Genomic DNA, 19,375 nt, shown 5'->3' with positions numbered 1-19,375 from the left:
TCAACAATTTGCAGAGGTTTGGGTTGCCCACAATGGGTTGGGAGATTTGTTTCTGATGATAATCCAACTTATTTTAGGAAGGGTACTAATATAATTTATTTTCCAACTTGAGTCATTTTTGAGAGTGATAGGGGTATTAATTAATAATTACATCAGTACAGCAGTACAACAGGAATAAAACCCAGGATTTGTCCCAGAAAATAACTGACAAGTATATGATTCTCTAGTAACAGAGAATCTTCCCCCACTCCCAATTAAAAAAAAAAAAAACCAGCCTACTGTTTGTGCCAAATAAAACATGTCTCATGGCCACATTCAGCTCATGGGCAACTCATTTTGATCTATGGCCTAGATTCTTTGAGGTTGTTCAAGTGAAATCTCCCAGATTTCAGCTAAGCCTGACAAGTCTACAATCTATGAAGTCCTATTGGAGAACAAAAAGTTTTCATGTAGGAGATAAATTCAAAGGCAAACAGCATTTATTTTGTTTATTAGTATAACAAAAATAGGATTTACTTCATTAACCTCAGTATACACATCTATATAATGGGAACAACTGGTCATCCCCACATAAGATATAGAGCCAGGATAAGTAGATAGAGCCTTCTTGCTTTCTGATTTCTAGTTCATTCTCCTATTTTTTCCTTCATTCAACAGTTGGTTTGCTTACTGATTAAAATGAAGGTTGGGAGTGGGGAAGAGGAGGAGGAAAAAGATGAGAAAATGACCACCTATTCCTTCTTAAGGAAGAGTAGCTAAGACATTACTTTGTTAATAAAACTCAAGATACCTACTTACCTGCAGCAAACCTTTTCTTGATGAGTGAAAATCGATACCCTGCTCCAACAAGTTCAATGTCACAGCCAGAAAGGGTGCTTCCTTCACTTGTGAACTGCACAACCAATGGGGAAGGTTTGCTTGGGCCTTCTGATAACTGAAATCTTGCCAACAAAGAACCCACTCCTAAGAAAAAATATTATTGGAACAGTCAACTCAACATTCCGGGTATAATTTTGGAAATTGTATTAAAAAGTTAACATACAAAATGATACTTACTAGGAAATAGTATATGCTTCAGTGACAAAATGGTGAGGAATAAAATTTATCATTGAGTATTATGAGTGACTCTATTTGCACCCTGGTAAAAGTGTAATTCGGCAAAATGGTACTTTAAATTTGGAGGCATGCTACTTGGAAGGCTGTGTATTTTCCAACCTATGATTAATATCAGAGGAAAGTGAAAAATATCTACCAGGGAGTATGGGATTTGATTCAGGATGGAAACATGCTTCCTTCAAAGCTCGTCTCTGCATCAGGGATGGTCTGTTTGATGTGGGGTTTTGGTAGAAAAGGGGAAGAAGAGGATTCATTGAAGAATTATTTGCCTTTATTGATTAGAATAAGTAAATACAGAAATGATGTGAAATATTTTGCTTATTTTTTTGTGCCACATGTACTTTGGGTAATAGTTGTCTAATACCTAAAAGCTATTTCAGCTTTAGGTAAATATTAAGTAAAACAAGCCTGGGATTACATTACCTCCATTTTCTGACTTCTGAGAAATATCAGGAATCTTCCACAATATTCTTTGTTGTTCAGCATTCCTAAAAATAAAATAGGTAAAAGGCTTTTGCATATATGAAAGGGTTTTTGTTTAATGGATACCATGTTTTTTCCAGATAATATCAATTTTTAAAAATGATCTTAAAAAGTTTAGCTACAATTTAAAAATTCTCTCTCTCTCTCTTCCCATACACACATAAATTCTCTCTTTTCCCTTTCCTTATTGTAACTAGCTTGAACACTGTGAGATAAACATTTTGAGGATAATGCAGAGTTAAAAAAAATTTTTTCAAACACATCTGCTGAAACAATAGATGGGAAATGTTAACTAATTAATCAATTAATTCGGGTAATTTAAGTTGGGACTGTCATCGGGCTGACATTCATTTTTTAAAAAATATTCTACTTTCTGCTTCTGACAGTCATAAGGAAAAGCTGGAGTATTCTTTCCAGAACAAGTCCTTTATAACGGATGCCACCAGTACTTAGTAACTATTAAGTTTCTAGTCCCATACATTGTCTGGTGTGCTAGAAAATGAAACACTACCTTTCTCAACTCCCTTGTGGTTATGGTCCTAGATGCAAGTTAGGTTCCACCAATTACATGCATGGGTTGAGATTTAGAAGACAGAAGGGAGGCGGAGGCCATTCTCCCACTTTCCTGGCTGTTCTCCTCTGACCAGCAACTTAATTCAGACGTGGGGATCTTCAATCAGCAGGGGTCTAGTTCACCCTCCAGTTTGTGGGTTCTAAGAAGCAGTTAAGGAGGTGCCAGCAGAAGCTTTCTGGCCCCTTGATCAGAGAGTCACAGCTGTGGGTTCTGGAATTCAGTAATTCCACTGGCAGCCTACTAATTTCTCTCCTTCCCCGGGGTTGTGGCAGGCTGGTTCTGCAGAGTTCTGGAGGTCCAGCCTAAATTCTGTTCCTCTCGCACTTCCACCATTGTGCAAGTACTGAAATCCCTGTTATATTATTTTTTGTTTAAAATAGCTACAGCAGTTTCTGTTTCCTACCCTGACCCCTAATATACAGGCCTGCTGTGATCTCCTCCTACGGGAAACACAAATGCTATGAAGTCTGGGACCCCTCACACCAGAAGGGGCCCTTTGGTGAAGAGAAAGGCGACTGATGGCTCCTTACCAGACGGCTGGTGGGAGCACAGCCTGGAGCTTGGTAACTCCTCCGTCGATGGGGACCAGGAATTGCACGTTGTTGAGGGCCACAGCGGTGGTCATTGCATCCGTGTTGTATTTGTAATCTATGCGCAGGTCAGTGCTTGCAGGCTCACATCGCCAATTCACTGCCAGGTTCAGAGGCGTGGACTGAATGCCCTGGGCGGACACCTGGCCAAATGACAGGAAAGAGAATATTTAAGGCTAACCACTAATCTGAAACAAAACCAGAAGTTATATTATCTACTGCAGGAACGTTCTTGGAGATCATAATGCCATAATGTTGTTTGTGCTGCTCACAAGAGAGCTGTCAGTGAAAAACACCATGAAGGGTGTCTTGTGAGAGAGCTGGGTGCTGTGGGTGAACTTACAGATTAAAAACATAAAATCAACTACTAAAATCTCTATAGCACCTCAGAGTTTACAATGCACTTATAGGGAGGACAGCACACTATTTAGAAGTTGAGGCCATGAGGCTAGACAGTTCTGGGTGTGAGTTCTGATTCTGCCACCCACAAGCTGAGTTACTAAACCTCTCTGAGCCTCAGTTATTCCCTCATCTGCCAAATGGGAATTATAACAATAGTATTTACCCATAGGTTTGTCAGGAAGATTGAAGGAGATGTCTTACGTGAAACACTCAACTCAGTGCCTAGCACATAGTAAGGAATCAACATTTTAATAAATGTTATTTATTCATATTCTTACCGTATTTGCTTTTCAGAACAAACCAGGGAGTTAGACCAAGCAGATTATTATTATTTCTTTGAAATTTACCAAAGAAAGAACTTGAACGCTGGTCCTCACTTCCACTGGAAGTGCTACATTCTACTGTCGATTCTACTTAAGTTTGATCAAGAAAAAGCCACCTTTGAATAATCAACAAAAATTTGTCTTATCTAAAGACAGAAATATTGACTTGAATTCTGGGTCCACAGTGAAAGATTCTCAATGTTATTATTTATAGTTTGTTCATTGTGATGGTGAACAGATCTCTAAGAGAGTCTCTTTTTATAAGCTCATGCACATTGCAGGGACCACGTGGGTGGCGTCTATGGCCTTGGATTTTTATTCATGGAGTACGAGTGTTGCTGATTTTGAAGCATATAAACAACTATCTAGGAAATGCCTGAACATATGGTCACCATGAAGAAGGGGCCCTAAGGCAGGTTGAATTCACAAGGCAGGAGCAGTTGCTGCAGAAACCAGCCCAGAAATGGGTTCTTTTATAAAATGACAGATATGGCTTTTGATGACAATTTTAGCTAGTTAACCATTATAATAGTTTTGAAACATTAAATACTGTAAGCAGAATGATCCTTTCTGAAAACGAACTTTTATTTAGAAATCTACTATCTAAAGTAGATCAACAACAGAGTAGCCCCCACACCCCACCCCTTTTCTGCACTCTATCCTCAGCTGTAGTTCTCAACTTAATAACAGTTCCCCTACCTGGGGAGGTGCTTTCTGGAGACAGGAAGGTGTGTTTTTGATTGTCCAAATTTCTGAATATGCTATCGGTGGCCAGAAACTAAATATGCTGCGATTTAAGGCCAGTTCCACAAAATGCTAGTTGTGTAAAAGCCCCCTCCCATTCCTTGCATTGTTGAAAAACAACAAAAACACAGCTAAACAACAATAAAAGGGATTCCTCAGAGCACACTTTAAAACAAAATGACAGGTCTAGGGCTATTTACATTTCACAAAGTACTCTGAAATATATTAGGTTATTAGCTCCTTACAACCACCTGTAAAATGTCTAGGTAGGTATCATTTTTACCCTTATTTGCAGATGAGGAAACTGTGGTTCCAAGAGATTAAGTGCCCAAGGTCAGTGACAAGCAGAAAGCCCACTTAATTCCAAAATTCAATCTCTTGACTATACTTTAATACTTGACCCAAAGCTCATATTGCAATAGGTGAATTCTATTTTGTAGATTCACTTAATAACAAATACGGAGACTAAAAAAAATGCCACGGGATTTTAAAGTTTTAAAAAACTTTTTTTTTTTTTTTTTGAAGTGAAGATGTAGATGCAGTGTTTGTAAATGAAGTTCATGAAAGAAAACAACTACAGTTTGAGTTGCACACTTTGGGCAAGAGAAACATGCCTGTGCCCTGAAATTTAATTTCTCCTTCAGGGAAAAATGAGATTTAGAGTTTACCTTTGATATTCCCTTTCATTTCTCTCACAGTTTAAAACAGACACTAAATGTGTTTAAATATTTTGGGGAAAAAGGAAAATATAATGCATTTTCTATTATATTTTGATTATAAAGGCAATGAATTTATGCCATACCATATGTTTGTTAGTATTATCTATAATGTCCAAAGCTTAATGATCCTATTCTCACAGGAGAAACATTATATTCATTTGTGCTTTTATAAAATGTACCATCAAATAGATATTCCACTTTCAATGATTTCCTTACAAAAATTTAAATGTTTTTCAAATCATAGGGTGCCTTAGAATCACTTGGGGAACTTATAAAAAATACTGATACCAGAGTTGAATCTTGAGCCAATTAAATAAAAATCTCTGCCAGTGTCAGGACCCAGCAGGTTATGTATATATTTAAATACACATATTCTTTTTAGCACCAATTCAGAACCAGCATTTGTTTATAACTTTCCTGGTGATTGAAAAGTGCAGTCATGTTTGAGATGCACTGATTTTTATTAGAGTACAACTTGCCTCATCTTAAAAAAATAATCTGAACATATTTAACCACAAAAATTATTATGAATAAATTAAAAATATTAAGTGACATAAGGCAGGCAGAAAAAGACATTTTGCATGATTTCACTCTTAAATGGATCTAAAAAAGTGGCTTTCATAGAAGTAGAGAATAGAATGGTGGTTACCAGGGCCTAGGGGTGTTGGGGTGGGGTAGGGGGGCTCCTGGGGAGATGTTGATCAAAGGACACAAAATTTCAGCTAGACAGAAGGAGTAAGTTCAAGAGATATATTGTACAATACGGTGACTATCGTTAATAACGTGTATTCTTGAAAAATGCTAAGAAAGTGGATGTAAGTATTCTCACCACAAAATGGTAACTAGGTGAGTTAATGCATGTGTTAATTAGTTAAATTTTGTCATTCCACGATGTATTTATATTTCAAAATATTATGTTGTACATGATAAATACATACAATTTTGTCAACTAAAAAAATCTAAGAGGCCAAGTGCTGGGAATCAATGGGAGATTCAGGCACTATAGAATTCTGAGTTGAATAGGCTTATTTACTCGATCAGTAATAATCTGGGGTAAGGGTAATCCTATACACAGAAAGAAAGCTCTCATATTTTATATTGTGCTGTAGCAAACATTCTTTACTATTGAGTTATTTTTTAATGTTTTATTAGAACTGTTTCATAGGACTATTTTACTAGAAAAAAGATTGCTTACATTTAATTATTTTAAATAAGAGTTTTTAGTACAATAATGCTCATTAACAAAATTATAGTCATCTAGCTCATCAATATTTATAATCTTAATTGATGTAATGTTTAGCAACTTCATTTTTGTGGCATGTTTCTCTAATTTTTAATACAATATTTTCTTGCAAGTTTAAACTAAAAAGGGTATGTATGAATATTCTTGTCATTAATCCCCAAGTAGTCTTTTAAGGTTTCCATTTTCTTATAAATTATAGCTTTTAAACAATATTAAAAGAAATGTTACTTTGTTTGCTTTTATTTAGTATTAGGTACTTTAGAATATAAACTTGTAATGTGCAAGAGACATTCTGACCATATAAATAGGCTTACCTGATATTTGAGCATGTCCACGTTATAATATGTAGCCTGGGGCTTTTGTTCGGACACTTTCTTTAGGTGAGTCATCAAATTTGGCATGTTTACCCAGAATTCCTTGGTATTGGCATCATTTTGTGTATTATCACTATTCGATTGGGAAGAAAAAAATGATGAAGTAGCATTTTATAACCTATATAAACCATACAAGAAGCATCTTAGCAAATTTTCATCTGATTTCTACATCTGTCTTCGACAATCTGTAGAGATGAATAGGAATCTCTTAGCAGTAGTGTAGCTTTAGCACAAATACAGTCCTGAATGGTATTATGTTAACAGATTAAGACCCATACGGAGGAGCTACGATATTTGCTATAAATCTCAGTGAGTACCCAGTAATCATGATAATTGCCTGTTTTAAAGAGTGAATTATTTATTAACCCAAACTTAATAGTCCTTTCTACAGCACCACAGTTTTCATCTAAATTAGCCACTTAGTGCAATCAAGGAGCTGAATACATTGATTTTCTTTTGAATCGACTTGACCAGTAGTTTCTTAGAATTATCTGATTCAATATTTAGCCAAATGTAAACATGGTCTTTATTGCTAAGGAAAAAAGAGTGATACTAAAATTACCATGCTACCTTTTTAGCATTCACAGTATTTTACCCAAGAGCATTTAAATCATAAGAAATATCACTTCATTTACAAGACGATCCTGGAGTTTAAATGATAGTTATCATGGTAGTTACAACAGAGAAGAGTGCGGTCTTGACAAATTAAAAAGTTTGTGTCCCTACGAGAATCATTAACTTTGCTCAGAGGCCGGTACACAGGACACTTTCCAAATCTCTCTTGCAAATGCTCGTCCCAGTAATAAAAAGACTCACCCAAGTGTATACAAAGCATTGCTCCCTTCCCATACAGTGAATCCCCAAGTGCTTCAGCAACTTGACACACAACTCCTTTACTGACCCTTCACTTTCAGAATATCCTATGTAATATAATAATTTCTTGAGCATCTATTATGTGCAAGGCATTATGAACTATTTCATTAAAATCTATCCTGCAGAGTAAGAATTATTATTCTTGTTTTTAAAGATGGGCAAGCTTGTTACAAAAAGAGAATTAGAAATTGAGAAGAGAGAGACTGATAGTGAAAAATGAGAAAGGCAGGTCAAACGTAAGTTGCTATGATTCAGACTCCGTAAGTCAAACAAATCAAGAAAACTGAGTCAAAAAACATCAGGGCCTTAAAACTGCCATTTTTGGTCTGTCAGGCGGGAGTGGTCCAGTCTCAGCGTGACTGGTGTGCTTCTGCTGTATCCTGATACAGGGTTATTGAGGACAGAGCAAAGCTCTTTGACTATGCAAATAGGGGAAGGGATGGAAAGACTCCTGGCCCTGGAGACTTTGCCCTTGGTCAAACTAAGCTAAGGATGTTGATAAAGGCTGTCCAAGCTGTTTTTTATTTACAAGCATCTAAATTATAACAAGCAGCCAGAGTTGTTGCTATGCAAGGAGGCAGGAGATAAGGTAACAGAGGATCTGTGAAATTAAGTCATTTGCTTAAGATCACACAGCTAACAAGTAACAGAGTCCAGATTCCAGCCCAGGTCAGTTGTACAGGTCATACCTTCCTGCTATACCAAAACAGAGGTTGGGAATTAATATCTAGCAACATGTCATTAATTTATATTAAGTAAATCTGAATAATTGGGAAAATCTCAATTATGCTACCTTTAAAGAAATGCATTTGCTGAGTTTGATAGCAAAATAAGCTAAGCCATATGTCTGTTAATTTCTCAGAGAACCTGCTTTAATAAATATTCAAGAAAGCTTAGCCAATCAAATGCTTACACAGAGACAGAATTCTTTTTTTTTTTTTTTTTTTTGACAGAGTCTCACTTTGTTGCCCGGGCTAGAGTGAGTGCCGTGGCGTCAGCCTAGCTCACAGCAACCTCAAACTCCTGGGCTCAAGCGATCCTCCTGCCTCAGCCTCCCGAGTAGCTGGGACTACAGGCATGCGCCACTATGCCCGGCTAATTTTTTCTCTATATATTTTTAGTTGTCCGGTTAATTTCTTTCTATATTTTTAGTAGAGATGGGGTCTCGCTCTTGCTCAGGCTGGTCTCAAACTCCTGACCTTGAGCGATCCGCCCGCCTCGGCCTCCCAGAGTGCTAGGATTACAGGCGTGAGCCACCGCGCCCGGCCCAGAATTCTTAAATACTCAAGAAGTCTTAAGGATTCTTCAGTATCATACTTGAGTTGATGATTGTTCCTAAATATCTTTTACAAGCAAACTCCTTTCATAAGGCAAAAGTAGATGTAAGTTTCAATTTGGCCCCTGTCACAGGGATTGCAAACCGAGTGTCTCCGGAGGCCATGGTGCTAACCTCAATGAAGTCTTCGGTAAACATAAAGGAGAATATGGGCTGAGTGTAAGATGATGAGATGCTAAGGCAATCAAGAATAATGTTTGATCATGCTTGGTCAACACTGCCTTTTAAAAATTAGGGGTCATGGTCGTGGTGGTGGAGTGACACTGAGTAACAAAACCAAACAGGCTATACGTGATTAATGGGTCACCCATCACAGCCCTGTTACAATTATCAAATATTTAGAGTTAATAAGGTCCAAATTAATGAGGAATTTTTTGTGTTTTGGAAATAATAATTTAAGGGTTCATATAATATTTTGTCAAGCAAAAACATTTTGAGTGATATTTAATTCAATTCCTAAGACCGCTGTGTTCATATACGTATATAACTTTTGCACATGTGCCGAAGAACTTGGCAATATAACTGCCTAAAAATGTAGCAAAAGCTGTAGCTATCACATCGATCATATTTACAAACAAACTGGTGAAACACTGGCACATACCTCCTAATTTCATATGGAGGAACCTCGAAAAATAAAATTAATGGGCTCAATGTGCATATTGAAAACATGGAGGGAAACTGAAGTAAGAATTTGCAGAACTCCAATCTCATTCATTCTACACTTATTTTTTATCTTAATGGGTGATCATTTATTTTACGCTTTTAGATCTGGAGTCAAGTTGGCCAGTCAAGACATACCAAGGACCAGGAGGAGGAGGTGAACTTGGTAATCACCTGAAATACCTGTGACTATTTTACCACCACTGGAATTAAAAAGTCTCATTCAGTCAAGAGACTGACTAAATTGGTACTCAAATTCCAAATACCGAGAACTTTTAGTTATTTCTATATACACATCCAGCTTGACTAAATGCTTTACATTATGACTGAGTTGTTCATTCATGTGACAAATATCATTCAAGTCCTTATTAGATACCAGTCACAGTGGAAGGTTCTGGGGCTACAGTGGTGAACTAAGGAATGCGTTCCATTCCTTCATGGTTTGTACAGTCTTGTGGGGGAAATGGATAAATGAAGAAACACAAATAGATATATAATTATTGATGGTAGTAAGGGCTACAAAGGAAAAGAAAAGGGTACTTTGAGAGAGAATAAGAAGGGGATGTGATTTAGTTGGGAGCTGATGGGTGGGGGTGGGAAGGAGAATGGGATAATGGAGCTGAGTCCTAAAGGATGAGGAGGGTGAGTGGGAGGAAGAAGGATGGAGATAGTATTGAAGGCAGAGGAAACAGCACTACAAAGCCCTGTGGTGGGAGGGGACTCAGCCTGTTTCTGAGATTGGCAGGCCAGGCAGGAGGGGTGGGGATTCTGAGAGAGAACAGAGAGGCAGGCAAGGGTGGATGACGACTCAGAGCTTCCGTGACAATGGCAACAAGCTTAGATTCTGGGGCAGGTGGGTTATGAGTGAAGATGACCTGATTTACCTCATAAAAAGCCATCTGGCTGTTAGAAGGTGTCGGAGAGAGGCAAGATTGGATTCTCAGAGGAAAGGAGGGAAGCAGTTGCAGTGTCCAGGGAAATGACGGTGGGCACCTGCATAAGGGAGGCTGCAGCACGGGGAAAGGAAAGGCCACTGCAGAGAGAGTTTTTAGGTGGAGTGTCAGGACTTGACGATGGGGAAGCAGCAGTGAAGAATGACTCCTTCTGCCTCATCCATTGCAAATAATAAACTTGATATAATTGATCGTTTTAAGTGCACGTATGTGTGTATGTTTGTGTGACTGTGATGTGCGTGTGCATAATAAAGACATCATATTCAGGTTTAATAATTAGAAAATGTGAAAAAGTATATTTATATAAATAAATTTGCATGAGCTTCTTTGATATCATACATGTAAAGTTCCATCAAAACAATTACCATTACAATGAAATTGTTTTTAAAAAAAGATTTTCAAGCTCATGTGAAGAGTAGCTCACAGTTCAAATATCATTTGATTTAAAAAGAAGCTAATACAACAAAAGGATTTTATTCCTGTTAGTGGGCTTATTCTCCATCTTCCTTATCCATTATCTACTGATAATACGTAAAACACAATGAATAAATGTCACTAATACAGATTTTATTACTCTACATGTCTCTTTAACCACTAGAGGTATTTGGCCATTAAAATACATATGCGCATATGCAGTTATACACGTACACACAATCAACCACAGAAAACTTTGACAGCTGGTAAAAGTTCTATGTCTGAATCTACTAGCCTTTCTGAATGGTAGTAATTTCACTACAGTGCTACTCTCTTGCCTGAGTATACTGCTCATCTAAGTACAAAATGCTAAGCTACATATGTCTCTAAAATATTTATGCAAAGTCATATTTACCAGCAGAGAAGTTGGGGATTTGGCAGGACGTGTTCTAACCTGCTGAAATTTATCACCCGAAAAGTCAGAGCAGCTGGGGATGGATTGTTGGCAAAGTGTCTGGTGATGCCGGCAGGAAAGGACAATACCATTTCTCCAGTAATCTTAACGATACATCTGGGATATCAAAACACACGAGAGGAAAGAGAGAGGAAACCCAGGTCAATACAGTTTGAATCAAAACAGTTGCAGAAAAAAACAATCTGCAACAATGTTAAACAGCAGAAGAGATGAGAGGCGGGCTCTTACAATTCTACTCTTAACTATGAAATCATTTCCAATTTATCTGAGAACTCAATGGTTAACACATCAAAAAAGTGGCTGATTTGTTAAATGTGTTTTGAGCTGAAAGAAAAAAGTGCCGCTTTTCTCCTTCTGTAGAAAAGTCTACAGGTTCACCTTATGAGTAGAATCATCTGCTGTGATGTTCTCTCTCACTGTGATTTCTGAATTTTTTGCAGTACATTTGAAGATATTAAATTGTACAATGTTATTACACTGTTTACTGGGACTTATTTTGGTTCTTTGAGTAATATGAATAACATCTTGAGCATTTTCTTGTATGTGTTCATGAGGTAGAGTTCTTGCTTCCCACTTAACTAGCTCTTCATTCCATTAACTTATCTATTTGGTCAAAATTGTAAAATCAGTCATGTAAGTTAACACAATGGGATGATAGTTTGAAAGGAAGAATAATCCCTTTTTTAAAAAGTGGGGCTTTATCACAATATAATTGACATATAATGAAATGCACTTGTTTACAGTGTAAAATTCCATAAGATTGTATGATGTAAACCCATCATAGAATCAAAATAACAAGCATTTCCATCATCCCTGACAGTTTTCTCATGCCTCTTTGTAATCTCTCTCCTGCCCTTCCGTTCCCCATACCCAGGCAATCGCTAATATGCTTTCTGTCCCTATCTGTTAGTTTGCACTTTCTAGAATTTTATACAACAGAATCATAAAGTATGTACTTTGTGTGGGGGAGTGGTCAAGCTTTTCCCACTCAGCACAATTATTTTGAAATTCATCCATGTAGCCATGTGCATCAATAGTTCATTCGTTTTTGCTGCTGCGTAATGTATGAATATACCACAGTTTTAAAAAATCCATTCACCTACTGAAGAACATTTGGTTTCTTTCCAGTTTTTTTGCCTATTACAAATAAAGATATGGTGAATATATGTGTACAGGTCTTTGTACAGACATAGGCTCTTATTTTTCTTGGTAAGTATAGAGGAGTGTAATCATTGAATCACTCAGTTGGTAGGGGTACCTTTACCTTTTAAAGAAACTGCCCACCTGTTTTCTAAAGCGGAAAATACAGCTGTGTATGAGAGAGTTTCAGTTCTTGCACAGTATCACCAACATTTGGTAGAATATGTTTGTTTGTTTTTTTTTTAATTTTAGCTGTTCTAATAGGTGAGTATTGGGCAATCTTATTGTTTTAATTTTTGCATTTCCATAATGGCTAATGATCTTAAGCATCTTTTCATGTGCTGATTTTTCATCAGTGAACTAAGTTGGTAAAGTGCTCAAATTCTCTGCCAAGTTTCTAAATAAGTTTTTGTTTTCTTATTGCGCTTTTAGCTTTTCATATATTCTGGATATAATTTATCAGATATATGATTTGCATCCCAGTCTATACCTTGTTTTATTTTTTCCTCTCTCTTAAGAGTAACTTTGAAGAACAGAAGTTTTTAATTCATCAATTTATTCTTCTATGGGCTTTTTCTTTTGGCAAATAATAATTTAATTATTCTTTTGGTGTCCTAAGAAATCTTTGCCAAACCCAAGGTCACAAAAGTTTCACCTATATTTTCTTCTAGAGCTTTTTTTATTTTTAGTTTTACATTTAGCTTTATCACCAATTTTTAGTTAGTTTTTGAATGTAGCATAAAGTGTGGATCTAAGTTCATTTTTTGTGTCTGTGGATATGGACAACCAATTGTTTTAGCACCATTTGTTGAGAAAAGACTGTTCTTTCTCCACCAAATTAATTACCTTGGTAATTTTGTTGAAATTTGGTTGTCCATATATGTGTGAGTCTATTTCTGGATTCACTATTCTGTTCCATTGATCTATGTTGTCTATCTTTAAACCAATATCAAACTGTTGATTACTATAGCTTTACAATAGTTCTGAAATCAAATAGTGTTAGTTCTTCAACTCTGAGGACTTTGTTCTTTTTCAAAGTTCTTTTGGCCATCATAGGTCCTTTGCATTTTCATATGAAATTTAGAATCACTGTCTCCATTTCTACATAAAATCAATTTATTGCCTCTTAGCTCCAGTTCAACCCTTACAGCCTGCTTGGAGAAAATTAACAGGTCCTTTACGTGTTTTTTTTTCTTTGCCAACAGGCACATGTTTAGTGCTGTCAATAGAGGGTGCTCGAGAGACATTGCAGGAGGAAGGGGTTTTCCTTTTCCACTCCAGCATGCTTTCAATGCAGGCTCCTGCAATGCACAGGGCTTATCTAGTGCCAGGCTCCTGCAGTGGAGGAGGTTTGTGTGTAGCTTCTGCAGTGTGTGTGGCATCCCAAGAGTTAGGGTTTTGCAACCCATGTGGCTTTGTCAGTGCCCGATAGCACAGGCAGCTTTCCTATCATTTGGCACATGAACTACAAGTGGCTGGGCTGCCCCAGTGCCTAGATCCTGCAATGCCATTTGGGTTCTCTGGCTCCAGGCTCCTGCCACGTTCACACCTTCTCCACTGCCGGCTTCTGCAGTGCATGGTGGCCAGCAGTACCCCCTGCCCCTAGCTTTAGCTTCCTCTGGCACCTCCCTCAGCCAGTTTTGTAGTGGAGCGCCTCAGTGAGACGCCTCCCCAAGAACAGATGGAAGTCTGCTGGGTTCTCCCTAGGCCATTCCTAGAAATGCTCAGGGAAGTAAGCTGGAGCAATATGGCACACCTCACCTCTCAGGGGTCACTGTCCTTCCCCTGAGGTCCAGTGTCCATTTTTGAGCTGTTTGGGGTGGGAGGGTAAATTGGTCTGTTACTCTACCTTGGCCAGAAGCAGAAATTTCCCACGACTTATTCTTCCTTGGGAAACAGTAGATACTTAAAATGAGTGAGATTTTCTGACTTCCATATACATCTGGATAACTGATTTTTGTACTACTTCTTCAGTTCTAAGTTAAGGAATGAACTTTCCAGAAAAACTGAGGTTAATGAATGAAAATTTTGCTCATATATGAGCATGAGGACTCTACTTTGTCCTATAGACACCTTGTATACTGTATAAATCTGTGATTGAGGAGACACACCGGGGTCCCATTCAAAATAGCATACGTGTGGAGCTGTTGTAGCCTTGTATGTATGTGAGGGCCTGATTTGGGGCAGATGTGGAGGGCAGGTGAGCTTCTTAACGTTGCCACGTGTCCCTCCCTTACTCAGATGTTAAATTGATAACTTTGTGCTGCTCTGACTGAGAATTTTGGTTTCTGAAAGTTTGCACCTCCATCTCTTCTGGAGAATATTGCTAATCTCTCAGTTTGGGTACACACGGCCATCTTTCTTCTCTACCTTTTAGATTCATTAACCTTGTTTGTTTACTGGTGCTGAATTAGTTCTGAGCCTAGACTTCCCCGCCAGCTGAGTCTATTTTTGCTGTTTGTCAATATGTGGACATGCAGGATATTATTTAGCAGCTTTAGAAGAACACGACAATTAGAGCGCTTGTAAAATTAGATTGCAGCACCTACCATCACTCTGTATACTGTGGTTAGTAGGGGTGGCTCAAATATTTTTTAACTGGTAGGGAATCTTCTCAGTTTCCTTTCCAGATTGCTCAAAATGAGATCTAAGTGGTATCTTGGTAAGGGACAAAGTTCCTTTTTTGAAAGCAAGTCAGAGAGGGGAGAAGGGGGCATTTATTAAGTCAACAAACATTTATTCACTCCTAACTATGCAACATGTTATTTTATTTTATTTTATTTTATTTTTTTGAGCAGAGATACGATTGAAACATGAGCAAAACAGACCCTGCCTCCAAAGTGCTTGCAGTGTTGGGTAGAAGATGAGACAAGCAGTCCATATAGTCCAATATAAGAAGCACTGGGGCTTCGCAATTGTATTTCTGCATCTCGACTGTCAGAGTCAGACCTTTGCTGATTTATTAATATTAATCCACATGGTGTCTAAATTGACCTGAAATTTTATATATAAATTTAATATCTTCTATACTGACAAAGGGAAAATCTTTTTTTGATTTTAATGATTGTTCCTATCAGTATGTAAGGTGGCTATATTTCCTGTGAGTTTGAATTATGAAAATTAAAAACAATGTGATATGGAAATATGAATACATGCTTACTTTATGAATAAAATTTAAAGTTATGTAACTTCCCACAAGTGAAATAACTGTCAAGAACAGAAAAATTTCTACTCTGGGAGGCCGAGGTGGGAGGACTGCTTGAGGTCAGGAGTTTGAGACCAGCCTGAACAAGAATGAGACCCCGTCTCTACTAGAAACAGAAAAAATTAGCTGGGCGTGGTGGTGCATGCCTGTAGTCCCAGCTACTCAGGAGGCTGAGGCAGGAGGATCGCTTGAGCCCAGGAGTTTGAGGTTGCTGTGATCCAGCTGATGCCACAGCACTCTAGCCCAGGAAACAGAGTGAGACTCTGCCTCAAAAAAAAAAAAAAAAAAAAAGAGAGAGAATAGAAAAATTTCAAAGTCACCTGGCCAATGACTTATAAACTGGGTTTTCCCTTTGCCATAGGCAGAACCACATTATCTGGTCTACAGGAACACTGGCCAATTTTGGTCAGGGAATGTTGAATTTTAATTATATGAGGTCATCAGAAATGCATCCCTCCCATAAAATGTGACTTCTGTGTACTGCTTTCATAACTAAGTCCACAGCCCTCTTTTCAAGCATAACCTCTGTGTGTATATACAGCTTTTCTTGTTTATAATCCTCTCTCACTGGCTTATGTACCAGGCAAAATCGTTTTCCTATTATAAGACAGTTCAAAGGAAAGCCTTTCTCAAGCTTTCCTTAATATCCTCTCTATCCAGCCTTCCTTAGTTTTTCCTTTCTCTGGGTTGCCCTGGACACATGTAAAGATCTTTTTTTAGAGAATTATGTTCTAGTTTTTTATATATCTTATCTACTGCTGTGAAGGCAAGTACTGAGTCTTAGGTTCTGGGAAAGAAAGATGTCTAAGACAGAACTCAGAACAGAGTAGGAACTCAGTAAAATGTTTAAATCCATACATTTAACAGTTATATAGAGAGTGCCTATACAATATACCAGGTACTATGTAATGTGCCTAAATGGCTCATGACAAATAGGACAAACACGGTCTTTGTGCACATTTCTAGTTTAAACAGAGAGACAGATACTGAATAAATTATTAAAATCTGATGAGAAGGATAGGATATAGCCGAGAAACCTAAGTTTTTCCAGGGGATAAGAGAATTAATCCTTGACCTTTATTTTTTAGCACCAAGGTTGTTTACATAGGAACTCATAACAGGAGATACATTTCCCTATCCAGGATCAAAGGTCACAGAATTCTCTGCCCATGCCTGGGAGCTATGGAGAAAGACTGAGATGTCAGAATACCTGTTCCAGGTGGTCTGAATATTCAGAGAAAGAGGTAACTGTATTTGAATGGACTATGTATCATAGTACATAGCAATTAAGGTGATGGATTTCTGTTTCCAGTGTATGGTCTGAGAACAAATGGCTTTGATACAGGGTGAGAGGAAACCATAGGCAAAAGCAAATCCAAATGCTTTTTCTGCATGAGTTCTCTATCTGATGCTATGGTTGGCTTTATTTCCACCCAGTGACAGGCCTTGAGTTGTTTCCTTGAAAGTGAATAACAAAGGACGAGCAATTAAAATGATTCACTGCCTGGAGATGAAATTAAATATAGAAGAGTGTCACTTTATGATCTCTTCATAAATTTTAGATTTCAGAATTTCAGTGAAATATATTGGATCTCCCATAGAGCAGCATACAGGATATACTACAACTAGTTATGACAATGTAACTGAAAATAGATTCCAAGCTGGGCTTGGTGGCTCATGCCTATAAGCCTAGCACTTTGGGAGCTGAGGTGGGAGGACTGCTTGAGGCCAAGGGTTCAAAACCACCCTGGGCAACATAGGGACCCTATCTCTACAAAACATAAAATAAAAAAATTAGTTGGGTGTGGTGGTACATGCCTGTCGTCCCAGCTACTCAGGAGGCTGAGGCGGGAGGATCTCTTGAGCTCAAGAGTTTGAGGTTACAGTGAGCTATGACCGTACCATCATTGCACTCCAGCCTGGGTGACAGAGCAAAACTCTGCCTAAAAAAAAAAAAAAAAGAAAGAAAGAAAGAAAGAACGGGCACTAGGCTCACAGTGCAGACCTCCCCACACACCTGTCATAGTGTGCTGGGAAACTGAACCAGGATGAAAACCCTGGTTTGTATTGTGACAGGCCCTTAAGGGACTGATAGGCTGCTATACCACTTCTTGGTATTAAAAAAATTATTATTAAGACTCCCATTGCACCATATCTACACTTCTAGGGTAGACTTTGTATTATATTTATGCACAAGTCTTATTTCTCGTGTGAGCTGTCTTCATCACCAGCGTATCTCCTGTCTAGCACAATGGCAGGAACACAGTAGCCATTCTGCAAATGTTAGGTGAGTCGTTCAACTCCATTCATTCATTTACTAAATGCACCTTAAGGACTCCACCCATGCCAGTCCCTGTTTTAGGTGCTAAGGATACAGCAGTGGACAAAACAGCTAAAATCTAGCTCTCGGGGGAAGGGTAGAAGAGACAGATAATGGACAACAGAAAAAACCATGTAAGATGTTAGGGAGGAGGGATACAGAGAAAGTGAAGTAAGGAGGAAGGAAGTATTGAGAGGGGTGGGGAGGAGTGTTGCTATTTTATGTAAGGTGGACAGGGCAGGCCTCTGATAAAGCTGAAGAATCATGAATGAAGTGTAGGGGGCGAGTCACCCAGATGTCTGGGAGAAGATGTTACTAAGGCAGAATGAGCAGCGAATGAAAAGCTCTGAGGTCCCGGCGGGGTAGGGGCGTTGGAGGAGAAACAGCCTTGAGGCCAGTGTGGCTTGCAAGAGGTGAATGGGGACAAAGGACGGCTGCGGTAAAATCAGGAACAAGGAGGGAGTGATGTAAATGGGATGCGGGGTCGCCTCCGCGGTGGCAGGGGGCTTCGAAGGACAGATCATGGAGGGCCCCATAGAGGCCTTTGTAGAACACTTTGTTTTTACTTTGAACAAGACAGGAAGAGTTTGAGCAGAGGAGTGATATGATACCTTGAGAATAGACTTGGGTTGGGGGAGTGGAAGTAGAGATATCGATTAGGTCCCTCTGAATAAATGAGTGAATGAATGAATGAAAGCCAATTAGGAAGCAGACAAAAAAGAATTCATGCTGTGTGATTCCCAGTGGTCTCCACTCAGGTATACACATTCTCTCCGCATTCCTGACTACTCATTTTTTTTTTTTTTTTTTTTGAGACAGAGTCTTGCTCTGTTAGAGTGCAGTGGCATCATCGTAGCTCACTGAAACCTCAAACTCCTGGGCTCAAGTGATCCTCCTGTCTCAGCCTCCTGAGCTAGGACTACAAGCATGTGCCACCACACCTGTTTAATTTGTTTCTATTTTTGGTAGAGACAAGGTCTCACTCTTGCTCAGGCTGGTCTCGACCTCCTGACCTCAAGCGATCCTCCCGCCTCGGCCTCCCAGAATGCTAGGATTACAGGTGTGAGCGACCATGCCTGGGCCTACTCTCATTTTTTTTTAAAGCGTGTTTCTGCCTGCTTTTCTCAATTCCAGCCAGTCTGAATTTTCTAAGGTATAGGTTGGCCAATGATAACTAGTTCTTAGAACTGGAGTGACAGAAAGTTATGCAAATTCTTTGTCCCAAGAGGATTCTACACAACAAACATGTATATATAAAGTATATGTACAAGCTACGCTTGTGGTGTTTACTTGCTTTACCAGCTCAGACACATGCTCTGTGGGAGGTAGCTTTTAATTTCTATTGATACAAGGAGGTGGCAAATGTCCTTTGTGCTTTGAGGATGAAAGAGAAGGGACACGGGAGGAAGCAGAGTCCCAGTCCGTGGTGTT

At 38.6% G+C, this 19,375-nt stretch overlaps 1 protein-coding gene across 1 annotated transcript in view; it reads right to left on the bottom strand.

The window, feature by feature from the left end:
• Positions 1-19,375, bottom strand: part of SGIP1 (SH3GL interacting endocytic adaptor 1) — a 187,558-nt gene that overhangs the window by 258 nt on the left and 167,925 nt on the right. Inside the window, exons 20-24 of the mRNA XM_069480111.1 lie at positions 11,220-11,375; positions 6,509-6,641; positions 2,704-2,906; positions 1,540-1,604; positions 799-963 (exon numbers count right to left, since the gene is read on the bottom strand). Of these exons, the coding sequence (XP_069336212.1) occupies positions 799-963; positions 1,540-1,604; positions 2,704-2,906; positions 6,509-6,641; positions 11,220-11,375 (722 nt within the window). The remainder of the gene's footprint in view (positions 1-798; positions 964-1,539; positions 1,605-2,703; positions 2,907-6,508; positions 6,642-11,219; positions 11,376-19,375) is intronic.

The sequence above is a fragment of the Eulemur rufifrons genome, chromosome 8 (genome assembly GCF_041146395.1).
Source record: "Eulemur rufifrons isolate Redbay chromosome 8, OSU_ERuf_1, whole genome shotgun sequence".
Taxonomy (NCBI): domain Eukaryota; kingdom Metazoa; phylum Chordata; class Mammalia; order Primates; family Lemuridae; genus Eulemur; species Eulemur rufifrons.
Note: the sequence above shows the minus strand (reverse complement) of the source record. Positions and strands in the feature narration are given on the sequence as shown.